General features: G+C 44.6%; 1 protein-coding gene across 1 annotated transcript in view; it reads right to left on the reverse strand.

Annotated features, from left to right (window-relative positions):
- The window catches only part of Gtf3a (general transcription factor IIIA), a 59,254-nt gene that overhangs the window by 4,077 nt on the left and 35,963 nt on the right, over positions 1–19,214 (reverse strand). The window contains exons 2-5 of the mRNA XM_008825084.1: positions 8,753–9,145; positions 6,857–6,957; positions 770–866; positions 298–386 (exon numbers count right to left, since the gene is read on the reverse strand). Of these exons, the coding sequence (XP_008823306.1) occupies positions 298–386; positions 770–866; positions 6,857–6,957; positions 8,753–9,145 (680 nt within the window). The remainder of the gene's footprint in view (positions 1–297; positions 387–769; positions 867–6,856; positions 6,958–8,752; positions 9,146–19,214) is intronic.

Raw genomic sequence — 19,214 nt, forward strand, 5'->3', positions numbered from 1 at the left:
GGGCAGTCTGGGAGCCAGGAGTAAGGCAGTGGTCAGTTGACGTGTGCAGGGAGCCCCCAGCATGAGGCAATCAGGGGTCCTCAGGAAATACTCCAAATGTAGGCAAAGCCCAATTATGTTCTACAGTAAGAAAAAACATGACTTGTAATCAAACTGAACACGCTCCGCTTGAACAGCTGGGCCATTCCTCACTTCCCCTTCAAGCTGAACCACTGAAGACTATTAGGAAGCTATTTCAGGACATTCCTTCCCTATCTTCATATTTCAATCTGAAATCTAGTTTCAGTGACCACCAACCTGAACAGCAGCTCATTTGTGTGCTGGCACTGATGTGTTTTCAGCTGCTGGTGTTTCTTAAAGGCCTTCTTACAACCCTCAAAATTGCACTGTTTAAAAAAAATTGCACTCTTTAGTAAAGGTTTACAAGTCTTAAGAAAAAAAAACACCAAAGAATCAACAGTTGCTAACAGTCCTCTTAAGACTACATAACTTTTACCCACTTAGTTACTGTAGAATGCTACTTTTATCTCAGGAAACTTTTAAGAGCAATGGCATTAGGAAAGCAAACATTTCTGCTGGGGTAGTTGCCAATAATGCCAGTAACATGAATGTGCCAAGTGTTTGTTTACAAAATGAAAACCTACATGATTAGGGCAGCCAGTGACAAATTTTGATACCTAGCAATATAATATTTGGTCAATAAATACTAAAAAATTCATAGTAAATGTAAAAACAGTTATAAAACTGAAGCATATAAAACCATACTCACCACATACTGTTTTTGCTGATTTTCATGCTTGTGTTCAATGTGTTTCTTCAAGTTTGATTTTGTATTGAATTTCTGATCACAGCCAGTATTTGTACAACTGCAAAAAATTGAAGAAACCCAAAATATTAACAGACCAAAGTAAGAGGCATTTTAAGATGTATATCCCTCTCCTTTTATAAAAAGCTGGTCATTCCAAAGAACAGTGCAAAACAGTTTTAAATAAATTCCAAAGTGTTGGGCTGGGATTATGGCTCGGGGGAAAAAACAAAAGAACAATTCCCAAGTGCTGGGCCACACCATGCATGCCTCAGCTTGGAGGCACTGTGTAACAAGATGCTTTCACATTTTTAGCTTTTGGCATAAAGGATGCTGTACTAGACACTCTACACACTGACAGGAGGAAAGTAAAAACCACTCATCTCAAAGGTGTTATGTTCCCTGGGCTCCAACAGTCCTTAAATTCAACTAGTCTTAGTTTAGAATCTAACAGTCTTGATTTTATGAGAAATGTCACTATAAACTACATTTCTAATAAGGCATTAAAGAACCTGGCTTCAGTGTATCACTACAAGTAAAACAGATACTTGGCAGAGAACTGTAAGTCATTATCCACTGTGGCATGTCACCAGGCCATTTTAATTCCCCTTATGTTAGAATCTTGGCCTTGGATTTAAAGTCCTTTGTGAAGAGTCTTTCATGACTCTGAACAATAAACCAGGACTTTCAACCTCAGTCACTGTTTAGGATGTTGAGCAGTACTCCCACCAGGCTCTGTGCATCCCAGGTGAAGAAAGTCAGAGACCAGCAAGCAGGGACCATGAGGTGCAGTACAGAAGCCCACAGAAGCTTCCTCTAGCCTTGGTTATTAGAGGTGGCCACATGGCTTAAGTGTAGGTCATCCTATGCAACTCTCAGTGTCTAAAATGAGGGCAGCATGTCTCTTGCCCTCCTCGAAATTGCTAGGCAACAATAGGCATCTTAGACCACAAGGTTGAAGCCTCAAGATGAGGATGGCAGAGAGAGCAGGTAGGAGCCCAGTTCCCTATAGACCCCAGAACAGCTCCGCACCTTCCAGCTCTGTACTTCTGCACTCCAGTTACTCACAACAAAAGAGCCTGTCTTGATCAAGCATGTACTGGATTTCTTGTCGTTCTTGATGCTAAACTTATATAGGCATTTAAACACAAATGTAGGACAGGAGGGTGGAGCCACAAATCCTGGCAGGTCCACACAGCAGGGCAGAGGCAGGGGCAGCAGCAGGAAGGAGTGCAGCAAACGGGTGCGGGCTTGGCTCGTTAAATAGAGCTGGATCATTTTCGTGCCTGAGAGCCAAACACATGGGGCAAGACAAGGAGAAAAGGACCAAATTACACAGACCACTTACAGGAACTTGGACTTCATATAATCAAAGCACAAAGCCATTGCTACTATAAAGCCACCTAAGACAGCCAGTCTGAGTCTGAGACAACACCTCAGGTGCTGAGTAAGAGCCTGGACAGGACAGCTGTGAACTGGAGCATTTGAGGGCAAGGACCTGATAAGCTCTGTTGCAGGAGGTACGAAAGATGAAGATGCTGCCTTACCTTTATTTAGTCACCAGACAATGATAACAGACCATGATGCCACTGACCCATACAAAAACCAGGACAGCACAAGACGAAAGAGAGGTAGGATCAGTTTGGACTGTAAGTTTGGCTACATGGAATTAAAGAGGCCCCAGAGGCAACCATATATACTGGCCATCAAGCCAGTGACTGGGAACTAAAGGAGGGCTGGGCTGAATGAAGCAAGCTAGAAATGGTCCACACATCAGTGACCTCTACTCATGCGTTGAGCACCTGGATCCAACCTTGTTTTCCCTTTAAGATTTAGTAGAATGAGGACTGGGAAGATGGCTCAGTGGGTAAGGCACTTGCCTCACAAGTGTGAGTACCTGGAATTGGATCCCCAGAACCTGTGTAAAAGCCAGACATGGTAGTGCATGTCTGTAATCTTGGTGCTCTTACAGTGAGCTGGGAGGCTGAAAGAAGAATCTCTGAAAGCTCACAGGCCAGTTCGCCTGATCCACACAGTGGCAAATAAAGAGATCCTGTTTCCAATAAGGTGGAAGGTGAGCACCCAAGGTTATCCTCTGACTTCCACTGTGGCATGCAGGTACCTACACTCATACACAAAGATGAAAAGATTCAGTGCAGTGTACAATCACATCATTTGGCACTCAAGATGCATGGAAAGAAGCATGGCCATGGAATGTGTTCCCACCCTATCCCTGCCAATCAGGACCTACATTTCTCAAGACACGTTACACCTTTAATTCTATTATGTAACGTTTAGGGTTTCTCCATAAGCAAGAGCAAATACACAGTCCTTATACAGAAGACTTCACGCTGGGTTTTCTACTCCTATGCCCTGTTGATTTTTAACCATGGTTTTGTTCAAGGAGCATCTGCCTTCATTTTTCTAGCTGCCTGCAGTGTTTCAATGTAGACCCTTACTGATGAAGACGTGGGTCGACTCTGCTTTGCAATAACAGTGTGCAAGTGACCTTACATGTATCTTTACTACAGACATGGGATATTGTAAAGTTCCAAAGTGATCCTTCCAGGTCAAAGACCTGCACTACTCTGTAGACCATCTGTTTACACTTCGTTGGTCTAGGTGGACTGTATTTCAAAATAAATGAAGCTTCACTAAGTCACTAACTTTAATATATTATACACTTGAACAGAGCATGAACTACAGTCATCCAGTACTTTGCCCCATTCTCACTAGCTAGACTGAGATGGCTCTCCACATGAAAATCAAGAGTTAAGTCTGTCCTGTGACAGGAAATCACTTTCCCCAGATTGTTTCGTCCTTCTGAGACCTTCAATTCACTAGCATCTGCACACTGAAAGAAATTCAACTCAGAGCACCAGGAATTCTTTATGCCCAAAGAACTGCTTCATAAAACAAAATCTGGATATTTAACTCTGATGTGGGAAATCACTATATAGCTATTTCCTCTCATGGATTTCTGCGTATGGCCTAGGACGTCTAGTGGAGTTGTCTTCAATGAAAATCTGTTTTCACGGTACATTCTGGCTAGTGGTACTCATAGTGCAGACTAGCAGCATCTGGGAATTTGCTAGAAAGGTCAGTTCTCAGGCCCCATCCCACCCTGGGATAGATCCTAAAGCCTATTTTTTTGATAGTCTGTGGAACTGGGGATGGAACTCAGGCCCACTCTCATGCTAATCACATGCTCTGTTGGGGGGGGGCTCTTTTTGAGACAGGGTCTCCCTGTAATCCCAGCTTGCCTAGAACTGTGTAGACTAAGTTAGCCTTATTGTCAGAGATCTTCCTGCCTCTACCTCGAGTGCTGGGTTAAAGGCATGTGCCACCATGCCTGGTTACATGCTTTTTTGCTGAGCTATACGCTTAGCTTTCTAAAGTCTCTGGGATTTTTGTTTGTTTGTTTGAGAGAGGATCTCCCTGTGCTGCCCCAGCTAGCCTAGAATTTGTTATGTAGACCAGGCTGGCCTCAATCTCACAGAGATCCTCCCACTTCTGCCTCTGGAGTGCTGCGATTAAAGATGATGCCCTGAGTTAAAGTCTAGAATGTAAATTTGAGGTCCACCTGCTTTTAAGGTGGTATTTCCAATCTCTAAGAAATAGTCACTCCTAGAAGAAAAATACCAACGAACTATTAACTCTGCTTCCTCATGCCTACACTGTTTATCCCAGCAGCCTGCTCTTCATAAACACCCTGACAATGCTGAGTCAAGAACATTCCACAGGGGGCTGAAGAGATGGCTCAGCATCTACTGGCTGCTTCTCTTGCAGAGGACCTGGGTTTGGTTCCCAGCATCCACACTGCAGCTTACAACCATCTCTAACTCTAGTTTCAGGGCATTTGACTCCCTCTTCTGGCCTCTGTGGGCACTGCACATGCATGGTGCACTTAAATACATGCAGGCAAAATACTCATACACATAAAATAACTGAATTTTTGTGTATTTCGTTTTATGCCCCTTTCCCCTTTAGCACCCTCTCACAGCACCCCCACTGGAGTCCATACATTCTGTCATGTGTTAAAGCCTATCATATAATTAGCATTCCCCAGATGCCCCTCAGTGCAAATTCATCCACTGGGATCTAGTCAGTCTATCTAGAGTCCCTCCCTTTAAAAAGATCAGCTCATTCTCACTCAGCAGTAATCAGCTACCAATAATTCTTCAACTAAGATTGGGATCTGCTGTTCATTTCCAAAGTTCTGTGCTGGGTTTTTGTCTGCTTAAATTTGCATGGGTCTTGTGTATGCTGACACCATTGCTGTAGGTTTGTATGAGAAGAGTCCCAGGAGCCTCTAGGACTATTTCTGTATGGTCATGCACTTTCTCCCTGGCTCTTAGAGCCTATCCGCCCCATCGTCCACAATGGTCCCTGAGCCCTGGGTGGGAAGATTTTAATATAAGAGTCCTGTCCAAGCACCCACACTCTGCAGACTCTTATTCTCTTCATTTTGGCCATTTGTGACCTTCTGTGTTCCTGGTCCTCTGTTGCATGAGGGAGCTTCATTAATGAGAATTGGAAGATGCATTAGTGTTTTCTTCATCCCTTGTTCTATGCTCCATGAGCCTTAACTACAGAGGTTGCATCCTAGATGTGCTACTTAGGCTTGGGCAATTCACAAACAATCTTTGTGTAACCAGTTGTGGAATTCTATAACTATCTCTGTCTCTTGAAAAAGAAGCTTCTTTGATGGGTGGTGATTGAGATACTTGTCTATAGATTTAAGGATCCATATTACGTTTGTCTAGGGATGTGACAGCCTTGGAGTTTTCTCAAAGATCTATGACCTCTCCAGCTATGTGTATTTACATACTAGGCTAGGTTTACAATACCACACATGAGTTTCCACCCATTGAGTGGGCTTATTTTAAGTCGAACTAGGTAGCTGTTGATTACCCCAAAGATAAAAGTGCCACTACTGCACCAATGTCATTTACTGTGCTGGTCATCAATGTGGTTTTTAGGTCTTGAAGTTGGGGTTGGACCATCAATTGATATTCTTCCTCAGCAGTGTGTGGTGCTCTCCAAAGCTATGAGAGCTAGCCTTCAGGGAAGGTGGCTTTCAGGTCAGTTCCAGCTCTGTTACTCCAAAGTATGTCCTGTCTTCAGCTGTTGGGTCTTACCATCAAGTTCTGGGAGGTAATCAAGGGCTGTGGCAATAGCCTATGTAATTTTGGGAATCTCTTGGACTACCCTGGCCAACAACTCAAAGGAAGGTTTCTCCTGTCTGGCACTGTTTCTTGTTATGTGGCCATCAGCTATACTCACAAACTCATGTAGAGATATTAAATACAAAATTTAAAAAATATATATTTTATTTTTATTTTATGTGTATGAGTGTATTGCCTGCATGTAAGTAAGTGCACCCGTGTTGTGCAATGCCCACAGAGGACAGAAGAAGCCATCGGACCCCCTGGAACTAGTTACGGACAGTTGTTAGCTGCCATGTGGGTGCTGGGATTCCAACCCAGGTCTTCTGCAAAAACCACCAGTGTTCTTAACTGCTGAGCCATCTCTCCAGCCCCATAAATACAAAATTTTTAAAAAGAATTTTCCAGAAACTGTTTCCATCTGGTGTGTTTCCAAACTGTGTGATGAAAACTGAGAATTTGGACTCCAGATTAATTCAGTTCTAAGTTATTACACAAAGGGCCCATAGCATTCCCTTCTCTCTTCCACATCCAAACCTATTTTCCCCGATCTGTAATAATGAAAACAGTTTCACATTCTAAATCTCTTTTTTGATGTTGTTGCATGTATTTTGTGTGTGTGTGTGTGTGTGTGTGTGTGTGTTGTGTACATATGCCAGAGCTCACATGTGGAAGTCAGAGGACAGCTTGCAGACATTGTTTTTCTCCTTCTACCACATGGGTACGGGATCAAACTCAAGTTGTCACCCTTGGTAGCAAGTGCCCTTACTCAATAAGTCATTTAGCAAGTCCCCCATTCTTAATCTTATAAATTAGTAACCATCTTCCCCAGGCTACATGTAAGTATAACCCACTCCAAAGGTCTAGTGAGCCCTCTACTCACACAAACGGCTTTTCTCCAGTGTGAATCAGGACATGGCGATTCAGATGATAGTCCCTGATGAAGGTCTTGCCACAGCCCTCATAGTCACAAACAAATGGCCTCTAGCAGAAACAAAGGAAAACATGACAATTCTATCCTAGATAGTGATTCTGATACTATGTTTTCATTATTATTTTAAAAACTGTTTGCGGGGGAGCTGAAGAAGGCTCAGTGGTTAAGAGCACTGGCTCCTCTTGCACAGAACCTAGATTCAATTCCCAGTAACCAGGTGGCAACTCACAACCATCTATAACTAGAGTTCCAGGGGATACAGTGTACAGGCATTGTACAACATGGGTCATTTAAATATATGCTGGCGAAACACTCATACACAAAAAATAAACTTTAAATTTTTAAAATTTAATATGTGTATGTGTATATGTGTGTGTGTGTGTTATGGGCACCTGCACACCATGGAATGCATGTTGAGGTCAGAGGACAACTTTGGGGAGTCAGTTCTCTCCTTCCACCTGTGTTCCAGAGACTTCCTCTCCAGGGATATTTCCATTCAGGAAGTGTACTTGTCAAGTACCTGCAATACCTAGTCAAGATGGACCCAGTTTTCCTACACAAAGTTCACAAGATCACCTTAATAAGCAGACTTTAGTATTATGGCTAGACAACATCTGAAATAAACAGGCAGCCTTCCCAAGGACACAGTGTTACTAACCTGCTCCAATCCAGTGCCAGGCTACCTAGCAACAACCTCTCCAAGATTACTTTCATAGAAGCATGGCCTGTCAACCCTACCTTTACCACAGCAGCATTTTATCATCCAAAGGTAGCTCAGAGCTGAGGGAAGGAGCAGGTTGTGTCTCATCCTCCCCAAGAACAGTTTGTACTAGGAGAATGCCAGACACAGCTACTAGAAAATATGTCACAGCTGAAAAGGCCTATAGGAGCTGGGAGGGAGGGGGGGCACACATGCATCAATCCCAGGCCTCAGGAGGCAGAGGCACTCAGAACTCTATTGAGTTTGAGGTCAGCCTGATCTACATAGTGGGAGCCTGTCTATAAATAAATAGTTCATAGGTGCCAGGTCAAGCAAAGGAAAACAGCTCCCAGCCTTAACTGCAACCTCTATTTGGGGGACCCAGAAGGTAAGAGAGGGAAAGCTATAGCAAGTCCTAACAGAGACTCTTAACAGTCGGAGGACAGAAGATACAGCTAAGCCACATTATCCAGGGCAGAGTCATAGACCTCTCTCAGCTCCAGTCGTGGAGTAGGCTCAGTCCTGATAAATCTTGTCGGTTTTGGGACAACAAACACAATTTCAGGTGTTCTAACCTGAATGAAACTAGCAGCACCAAAATCTAAAATGCAGCATGCAAGTCTAAAAGGAAAGGTCACCTGATTCTGACACAGTGGTAAGTAGAGGCCAGAATTGGCAGGGGAAGAGGAAGGCAAGGCACAGCGGATGTTATGGGTAACGCAGGGCGAGGGTTGGGTAAGACTGCCAAGAGAGCCAAGGTGCATAAAACTGAGAGGAGGAACCAAGAGGGGCAAACAGGAAGGTCCATACAGGGGGCATTCCTGGCCACCCTTACCTGGCCTTGGTTGACTGGACCAAAGCCTGACCAGTTTCGTCACTGCTCTCCTGGAATTAAAAGAATGACCACCCGCTGCCAGCTCTCGGAGGCGGAAGCTTGTAGGGGGGGGGCATCTACAGGTAGCTGACTCTGAATCCCTGCACGCAGGACACGTGTCTAAAGATCAGCGGGGAAGGGGATACCGCAGGCCCCGAGACAGGCTCCCAGTCTAGTCCCTCAGGGCCTTCCCTAACCAATCCCAGCGCCCGCAGCAGTACGCGGGCCTGCCCCGCCCCCGCCCCCGCCCCGCGCGTCCGCGGCCTCCTACCTCCCCGGTGTGCTTGCACAGGTGCGCTTCTAGCTTCCAGGCTTTGTTGTAACTAGCGCTGCAGTCGGGGAACGAGCAGATGAACCGGATGGGAAGCGCGGGCCGAGCGCACGGGGCGGAGCTCGCAGAGGCATCCACGAACGCGTCGGCGATGGTCAGGGACGACACGGCCTCCGCTACCGAGGCCTGCGGCTCCAGGGCGGCCACGTGTCGCTCCCGGGACCGCGGCCCCACGCCCCGGGCGCAGCCGCCTCCAGACAGACCGCACTTCCGTGAGCGCGGCCCGGAGGGCGCCAGGCCCCGCCCCGCTGCCGCACACGCTCTGAGGAGCCGGGTAGAGATGCCTAGCCGCGCATGCGTCCGGCGGTCCGGGCCAGCCTGTACCGCCCTGAGCTGCAGGAGTTGCTAGCTTTGCGTTCACCGTAGAAAAATCTCCGCAACACAAAACCGGAAGCACTGTTTAAATGTGGAAAGCACTAACCTGGCATAATTTAAGGTAGCCTGAGATCTCAATGTGTAGCTCTGGCTGGCCTGGAACCCGCTATATAGACCAGGCTAGCCTTTCACAGAGATCTGTCTGCCTCTGCCTGCCAGGATTAAAGGGGGGGTGCCGCCATGCCCGGCTCTGAATTCCCTTCCTTCTGCAAACTCCAAAACAAAGTAGATCCCTATGCTTCTTGTCTCTTAGAATCACATGCAGAATTTTCAAAGTTCCAAAGCACATCCGGACCAGTTAAGCCATAATTTCTGAACGTGGAAACAGCCATCAGTATTTTTTCTAAGTTTTTGTATTTTGTGTGTATGGGTGTAAGTGCAATCAATGCCAGTGGAGGCCAGAAGACGCGTTTGATCCCTTGGAACTGAAGTTACGCAGTTGCTGTGTGGGAGCTGAGAACTGAACCCCTGTCCTCTGGAAGAATAGCCAGGGCTCTTAACCACTGGGGCATCTCCAGTCCATTGTCAGTTTTTTGAAAACTGCACAGACTATTCGGAAAAAGCTCGGGAACCCATGTTCTACAATCTTGCTGCTCAAACTGGTCTTTAACAAATGCAAACCTTGTACCTTAGTGCCCTGGTGATTTAATGTATGTTACATCCGGAGAAGACTGAGAGACTTGGGAGCATATGGATAACATGGTTTATGGGGACAATGTGCTTAAGAGGTAACAGTAACAGGATATGTTGCCTGATGTTCCACCAATGCCTGTTTCTCACATCCTGCATCATTCCAAATCGTTCAGTTTTTGATGGATTAATGAACAGGTCTCTACACAGAGGTGCAGTCTGGTCTTAATCTTGACCTAGAAACTTCACTTCATACGCTTGAGCCTCAGCCCCAAGAAAGATGAAAATAGCACCTGGCTAAGTGAGGTCTTACAATCACAGGACTGAGAGGGTGTCTGTGATGTGGACACCTGTTGCTTTCCTTATCCATTATTGAGAGGGGCTCTGGTCCATGCATAGCCTTCCCACATCTTCAGAAGTCCGAAGTGATTTCTCCTGTGCTGATTTCTGGCTCTCCTCTTAGCTGGCTTCTGCACCTGGCTACCGACGCTCCCTCTTCACAGGTTTTCGTACTTTACACTCTTGCCTTTAATCTCTCCTGCACGTGCTGCCAGTTCTCCCTAAAACAGGAGATTTAGATTGCTTTCTGTTACTGCGATAAAACACAGACCTCTGCCTATCTCCCCCCTCTTCTCCGGTGATCAGCTTCTAGAAGACTGAAGTCCTGCCCCCATGACCGGTTTTCCAAGGGATTCAGTCCCAACCAAGCTGCCTGGACTTTGCACAATCTGCTCCTTTTGTTTCTCTTGGCTAATGATCCTGGAAAAACAATTTGGGGGCCGAGCTGGGATTCAGACTTCTGAGACCCAAACATCTCAGACTAAAGGGTCTGTGGGTCACAAGGCTAAAGATTAACATGGATAGAACTATGGCATCCCAGTTCTAGCTAGAAAATTCCATTTACTAGCCACCTTTGTCTTATAACTTAGTTTCTATCCACAAAGGGGCCTGGAGATCTTTTCTAGTCTTTCTACCTGTGAGTCTACTTTTGACCCTATGAATTGGAAGCAACAGCATGTCCCAAGCCTAGGTCTCAAGAAAACTTCTCTGTGGCTTCCCGTGCCTTTCCCATTGCCGCAAGAATGAAATTTTTGCATTAGTCTGTCCTAAGAAGAGGCACAAGGAACAAAGCTAAGCCATATCAGCTGATCCCAACATAGATTGACCAGTCCATAGACCTGTGGCATTACATGAATATAGGCCTCTGAGTTGTAGAATGGATTCTTAGGCAGTGATTTTGTGGCAGTAATCAATAAATTCTTTGCTGACTTCTGTTTATATAAGAAATACGCGCATCCAACAAACACGTTGCAAGACACATTAAACATTATAGTCTTTCAAACCCTATAAAATTTGGTTTATGACAAGAAATTCTAATTTTAACACCAGCCCCCCCCCACACCCCCTGAAAGATTTTTGTTTAAAAAAGGCCTGGTGCATTCCAAACTTATGACCTGAGGCAGCAAAGCCCTTCCCCCCTCTTTGGCCAACCTTCTCCTCCCTTCCTTTGCACAGATTGTTTTAAACTAGCCAACCAGGAAAGACTGAGGTCTGACAATGGGGAAAAGACTCAGTACTCTTGCATTAGGTCTGAAAACCTCTCCAGCATCCAGGTTCCTGTGCTTATTCCATCTGACTGATGATGCAACACATCCTTTTGCAAAATAACAGCTGTCTTTCCAGTTACTTTGCTAGGTTCTCATGTTATTTGTGGGGTACTGGTGAGTCCTTGGAATTCAGATATTTCTAATACACACTTAAGTTTATTTCATCTTTTAAACAAACCCCTTTTTGATCCCTCTGCTCCCCCTCCCACAGTCATTATTGAATCATGCTCCTTCCCTCCATAGCCATTAATTAAAAATAGTTTGTGCTCTTCCTCCTCTTTGTCTGTTCACACTTTATCATCACCATTATTGAAATTTTAAGCATGGACCAAAATGGAGCTAACAGTACAAAGAGCCCTTTGGACTGCTCACTCAGCTTTGTCAGCCATAAAATTTTTGCCATGCTGGTTTCATCTGACTGCCTCCATTCCTAATTGAAGACCCATATACTCTTAAATTCGGCATATCTGAAGCTGCTCCTCCCCTCTGGGGTCCTCTTATTCACCAGTGCTGTCACTATCCTCTCACCAAGTGGGTGAGCTGTGATTCCATAAGAGAAGGAATATTTGGGGGAGACTAAATTTGCTTCCCAACTAGGTGAAGAGAATTCTGCTACCCAGGGATTGTTCTTCTCCCCAAACTCTTCCAGATAGCCCCAGATCTCTTGTTATTCCATAAAGCCTTTGACCTTCAACACCATCTGAGCTGCTGTAGGACATATGGAAACAGGTTACCTTCACCTCTCACCACCACACCAGTAATTTAGGGAGGAGTCATCTCAGGAAGATCTCTTCCAGTCCTAGCACTGTAGGAGTTTATGATAAGAAAGGGAGACAGTGATAATTTTTGAGCCAGACTTAAACAGGATAAGTATTGTACTGAAGAAGTGGGCATATTTCAGACTGGGAAGAGTCCTGGAGCACTAAATGCACACCAAGAGGTCATTGTCATCAGCAGAGTCAGAGGTCTGGTGTTGGGGTAACCATGGAACTAGAAGCAAGAAGACATTTGAATGCTCAGGTGCAATGGTGATTCAGTTGTGGTGGTTAGAGGCATGGGTTTGGAGTTCTGTAGACCTGGCTTTGCATTCTGTTTGCTATTTAACCTTCAGTCGGTTATTTAATTGCTCTGAAGTTTATGGGTTTTTTTTGTTTGTTTGTTTTGTTTTTGTTTTTACAATAGTGATAATAATGGCTATAACACATAGTTATAAGAATTGCGTGAGAGGTGTTTAGCCTAGGACTAAGTAATCAAAAAAGTAGTCTGTTTCTTTCAGATTGAAATACAGTAGGTTGAGGCTTATACACTCAAATGAAAGAAGCTGCTGTGTTGGAGAAGTCTATGTGGCAAAGCATTTAGAGTCATCTCTGTTCAGCAGCCAGCTAAGACCTGAGGCCCTTAGACAGCAGTCCTTGAGGATCCTGCCCCAGTCACACTTCAGAGGAGACTCTAACCCTGGCACACTTCTTCATTGCAGCCTGGGAGAGACCTGAACCAGGGGGGCCAGATGAGCTGTACCTAGACTCCTGACTCACAGAAACTGCAATGCATGTTGGGTTATGCCACTGAATTTGAGAGGAATTTGTTATTCAGCATAACTAACGTAGAGCCAAAGTTGTTGGGTTTTGTTGTTGTTGTTTTGAGGTAGGATCTCAGGATGTACCCCTGGCTGGCCTGGAACTCACAGAGATCTGCCTGCCTCTATCTCCTATGTGCTGGTGTTAAAGGAGTATGCTACCATATCTGGCTGAGCCAAGGATTTTTTTTTACATAGAAAATATTTTTATTTATGTATCAAAGACTAAGGTTAACAGTTGATGTCAAGACACATATACACACAAAAAAAATACTTGAAAAGCTATAGCTGATAATCACTGTTGGATTCAATCTCCCTTGATTATTTTAGAGAACATTTCTGATAAACTCCCAACTGAATCTTAAGCATGGTATATCCAGGTGACAGAATTACAGCTCCCTCCATTACTCCTCAGTGTCTTTCTTTTTTTCTTTTTCTTCTTTTTCTCTGGACTAGGAATTGCTGTGCTGGTGCATGGCTCTTCCTCAGAAAGTGGTTCTTCCTTAATGTGTTTCTTTTTATCCCTTTTCTTTTTCTTCTTTGCAGATGTCTCCTTTCTAATACAGTCTTTTCTTCTTCTACTTCTTCCTACTCTACTTCCTCCTCCTCTACTTCAGCTTTGAGCCAAGGATTTTTACTTTACAAAATAACTGTGTACCTGGTGGTTTCGAACTCTCAGAATAAGAGAGGAGTTTGAGCAAGGAGTTTCTCCTAGGAAGAGGGGGAGGGTGCTGACACATAATACATTTTATGATTCTTCCTAACCAAATCTCGGATGCATAATGTGATAAGAAAGAATGTGTGTGTGGTAATAGCAGGACACAAGCTTGAAGACATGAACTGTCCTGGGAAATCTTCATGTGTGATCCCATTTATCACAAGTTTACTTTTTAATGCTGGAAATTCAACACAGGACCTTATCAGTAAACACATCTTAAACTTAAAGAAGGGAAGGTAGGCCAGGTGAGGTGGCACATACCTTTAGTTACAGCACTCAAGCAGTAGAGGCAGAGGCAGAGGCAGGTGAATCTCTATGAATCTGATGCTAACCTGGCCTACATAGTGAGTTCCAAGGCAGCCAGATCTACATAGTGAGAGACTCTATCTCAGAAAACAAAAACAGAAACAGAGGTATATGTTCTTTTGTGGGCCACAGGGTAGAGTAGAAAGAACTTTGGATTGGCCCCAGTTGCCACTTTCTGAGTATGACTAGAGGCAACCCTCCCCAGCCTGTGCTGGTTCATCTGTAGAATGGACAGCACCCTGTTCTGCATCCCTCACAGAGTTCTTCCGAACTTCAACAGGTTACTTAACCCCTCTAGGTTTTTTTTTAATGTATTTATTTTTATTTATGTGTACGAGTGTTTTGTCTGCATGTATGTAAGTGCAGCTGTGTTATGCAGTACCCGTGAAGGTCAGAAGAGGGCACTGGATTCCCCTGGAACTGGAGTTACAGGTAGTTGTTAGCTGCCATGTAGGTGTGCTGGGATGCAAACCCAAGTCCTCTGCAAGAGCAGCCAGTGCTCCTAACTGCTGTCATCTCTCCAGCCCTGGCTTTTTTTTTTTTTTAAAAAAAAAAAAAACAGTGTTTGAACTTTAAAAAAGTTTAATGTTATATGTATGTTTTACTTGTATGTAAGTGAACCATGTGTGTGCAGTGTCCATGGAAGCCAGAAGAGGACCTTGGATCCCCTGGAACTGGAGTTGCAGATGGTTGTTAGCTAGGACCTCTGGAGGAGCAGCAAGTTCTCTTAACCACGGAGCCATCTCTCCAGCCCCTACTTGATTCCTCTGTACTTTGGCTTCCCCATTTGATACCTCAAACCCATGTAAAGCACAACACAAATCACATGGCTGAGGGGAACGTCTCTGTCGGTGTTAACTCTTAACATCATTTCTGTGATCCTCGTGGATTCCTTTGTTAATCACAAAATGTTGTGTGTCTGTAAACAGTTATTGACAATGGGTTCTCAAGTATTGGGCCAGCTAAAAAGTGGCTGGATGATTGGGCACTGTTAGATAACTCAAGGTCAGCCTGCAGCTGGAAGACAGTGGCTCAAAACTGGTTCAAAACAGTTACAGCCACTTCGCCTCTGGATTGAGCAAGAGAAATACCCCTCCTTCCAAGCTACATTCTTGTCATGCCCTAGTGTTCCAGAAGACTTGAGCAGGTATTGTCCAACCACCCAGTTAAGACATGACCCCAAAAACTGGTGTGGTTTCTTCCTTGCCCCTGGCTGTACTGTCAGCAAATGCCTTGCCGTCTCTGCACCTGTTCTTTGAATGTTCCCCAGAATGTTCGCTTATCCAGAATCATCTAGTGGACACTATTTAGTCATGGTCCCATTTCGTCATCTTCATTATCAGCCTATCCCATCTCTCCCAACTGGATTCTCTGATTAGCCCTCCTCTCCCTTGGTCAGATCACATTTTCCTGCAGCAGTAAGTGCCCATCCAGGGCACTGCCACAGGTCTGTACTTAATCATTGCCATCCACTTCAAATCCATTTTAGTTTGCAGGAGCCAGATTCTATCTAGTGAGTGAGTAAGGCTTAATTGCTTCCTGATTACCCATGAGGTCAGGAGCTTGAATGTGCAGAATTTCCATCTGCAGCACATGCAAGATCATTGTGTTTACTAATTTCCTCTATCAGCCACCAGAAATATCCCTGGCAGAGGTGAGCAGGCACCTTTTCAGAGTCCTTCCCCCATTTTTGGATGGCTTCTTGGCTTACTTTGGGGGTAGGATCCACCCATCAATCTTCATTTCGATCCAGTTTACTATGGTCACCCTAACCTCAGGCACAGACAACATCTGGGCTCACCCTCTCTAATCCTTTCTCTACACTGCTGCTCAGGGATCCTTCTCAAATTCCAGAAGTTTCAGTGACAACCCACAGTCATTGGGGTGGAGTCTCAATTCCTTGCTGCCAGCACCTCCTGACTTTATTTCTTTTTTTCCTTCTTTCTTTCTTTTTTTTTTTTTTTTTTTTTTTTTTTTTTTTTGGTCTTTTTGAGACAGGGTCTCCCTGTAGCCCCTGCTGGCCTGGAACTCACTGTATAGAACAGGCTGGCCTGGTCTTGAACTCACAGAGATCTGCCTGCTTCTGCCTCCTGAGTTCTGGGATTAAAGGCATGGGCCACCATGCCCAGTGACTTTATTTCTTTAAAAAAAATTTTTATTATTTATTTTATTTTGTGTGTATGAGTGTGTTGCCTTTATGCATGTAAGTACACCTGTGTCATGCAAGGCCTGAGGAGGTCAAAAGAGGGCATCAAATCCCCTGGAACTGTAGTTATGGACAGTTGTTAGCTGCCATGTGGGTGCCAGGAATCAAACCCAGGTCCTCTGCAAGACCAATCAGTGCTCTTAACCGCTGAGCCATCTCCAGCTCCCCAACTTTATTTCTTACACCCACTTGTCTGTGGATGCTCAGCTCAGTTGTGTTTGTGAAAATATTCTGAAGATAGATACGTCTGTACTGAACATCTATAGACTTTTTCCTTGCCATGATTTATCAACAATTCAGTATATCAACTATTTGCATAACACATACATTGTACTATATAAGTAATCCAGAGATTATTTAATTTATATGGAAGGGTATGTGTAGGTTCTGTGAAAATACGTTATTTTATAGAAGGTACTTGAGCCTCCTCATATTTCAGTATACTCAGGTCATGAGCCATGCCCACAGATATCAAGAGACCACTGTACTATTTCTTGGTTTATAGCATTCTCTCCTTCTTCCTCCATCATATCTCAAAATTTACAAATGCTCACTCAAACATCAGCTGGCTGCTTAGGAGTCAGTTCCTGCAGTGAGCTGGCCAGACCTCCTCCAGCTGCCCACTGGTCCTCTTCCACGTTCCATAATACTCTGTGCGCCCCTCCCCATAGCAGTTAACACACTTTGTTTGTCTAATTAATCTTCCCTGGCAGCATGCAGACTCTGTAGAGTCACCTCTATGTATCTTATTCCCCAATGTATCCCCAGTACCTAGTACAGGGCCTAGCACTTGGTAGGTCCTGATAAATGTTTCTTGATTGAATCAGTTTCCTACCACTGCTATGAGGCAGCATGAAAACATAGGAAGTTTTGGGGCTGGACAGATGGCTCAGCAGTTAAGAGCACTGACTGCTCTTGCAGAGGACCCTGGTTCAATTCCCAGCAACTACATGGTGGCTACGAAATGTTCTTAACTCCAGTTCTAGGGGAATCCAAAACCCTCTTCTGACCTCCGTGGCATTGCATGACACGGGTATACTCACATACATGCAGGCAACACACAAATATACATAAAATAAAAATATGCTTTTTTTAAAAAAAAAGCATTGAAAGTTTTATATTATTTCCTTTGGTCAGACATGGATTGGTCCAGACAGCCTTTCAAATGGAATGTTAATGTTTGAACAAAGAATCCTTCCTTCCTAGCAGGTGAATGATCTTTTTGAAATTTTTGTTCGTTTGCTTGCTCTTCTTGTTGTTGGTTTTTGAAGCAGGGTCTCCCTATAGCCCCAGCTGGCCTGGAACTCACTATGTAGACCTGACTGGCCTCAATCTCATGGAGATCCACCTGCCTCTGCCTCCACAGGGCTTGGATTAAAGGCATGTGCTACCACACTCAACCCTTGAATTCTTAAATTTTTCCTTCTGTACTTCACAAGTTCTCTCTGTCCTATGGCTTAGCTTTGAAATACCCCTCCTGTTTTTTTCCTCAATCATAATAGATGTTTTGGACCAACTTCTATATTAAATTCACTCTTATTAGTTCCCCTTGTCAAGGTCTGTTTATACTCCAGGATAAGGCAGCACCATCCTCAGACAGGCCTCGCTGTATCAGCTGACCCTGTCTAAGGGACCACATGCCTGTTAATTCAGCTCTAAGTTTCCTGCCCTCTAGCACCAGCTTTTGTCCCCACACATGCAGGTCCCAGGTGGCTCTGTCAAGCACTCTCCTTGCAGACACACATAGACATGCTTATTACAACAGCACCCATTTCATCCTGTGTGAAACTACAAAGTCATTTGTATGCCCACCATAGAGCACAGAGCAGGACATACCAACTTTTTAAAATCTTTGACACATTCACTCACTCAGGACAAAAAAAGGAAGCATTTATTAATTTCCTTAGAGGCTGAAGTGAGCCCATTATAAGGGAGAGGGAAAGCTGCTCACCTGTGAGCTCACCTGTGGGTCAGGGCTCTGTCAGTACTGGGGCTTCAGGCTCTCTTGTCTGTCTGTCTCTCCTTTTCTTTTCTTTTCTCTTCTCTTCTCTTCTCTTCTCTTCTCTTCTCTTCTCTTCTCTTCTCTTCTCTTCTCTTCTCTTCTCTTCTCTTCTCTTCTCTTTTCTTTTCTTTTCTTTTCTTTTCTTTTCTTTTCTTTTCTGAGACAGTGTCTCCCTGTAGCCCCAGCTGGCTGGAAACTCACTGTGCAGATCAGGCTGGCCTCGAACTCACAAAGATCCACCTGCCTCTGCCTCCCAAGTGCTGGGATTAAAGGTATGTGCCACCTCACCCAGCTGCTCTCTTGTATTTCTAAACTTGTGATACTATGCTTCTCTTCCACCATAGGGTTGTGGTCTTCGGATTCACTGGGTGCATGAGAGTGATCCAAAGCCTGTCCAAGTGATTCACAAATGCCCCTATCACTTTACTCTGGACACATTGAGTCCCACATACCTACTAAGGCCCTTCTGCTGTCTTAATTGTAATCAATCCCAAATCTTTCTTCCTGCTCAGAAATTATCAAAGAGAAAATCTGTAGGCAGCTGCTAAAAACACCAAGCAGGGGCTGGAGGCATGACTCAGCGGTCAAGAGCGCTGGCTACTCTTGCAGAGGACCCAGATTCTGTCCCAGCACCCATATGGTGGCTAACAGCTGTCTGTAACTCCAGTTCCAGGGGATCCAATGCCTTCTTCTGACCTCCATGGGCATTGCATGACATGGGTGCAGGCAATACACTCATACACATTAAATAAAAAATAAAATATATTTTTAAAAATGCCACCAAGGGGATGCTGGAAATTGAACCCAGGTCCTCTGCAAGAGCAGTCAGTGCTCTTAAGCACTGAGCCATCGCTCCAGCCACATGGTGGCTACGAACCATCCTTAACTCCAGTTCCAGGGGAATCCAAAGCCATCCTGACCTTCACGGAATTGCACGACATGGAATTGCATGACACAGGTGCACTCACATATATGTAGGCAA

Source organism: Nannospalax galili, unplaced genomic scaffold, assembly GCF_000622305.1.
Source record: "Nannospalax galili isolate Female #2095 unplaced genomic scaffold, S.galili_v1.0 scaffold768, whole genome shotgun sequence".
Lineage (NCBI taxonomy): Eukaryota > Metazoa > Chordata > Mammalia > Rodentia > Spalacidae > Nannospalax > Nannospalax galili.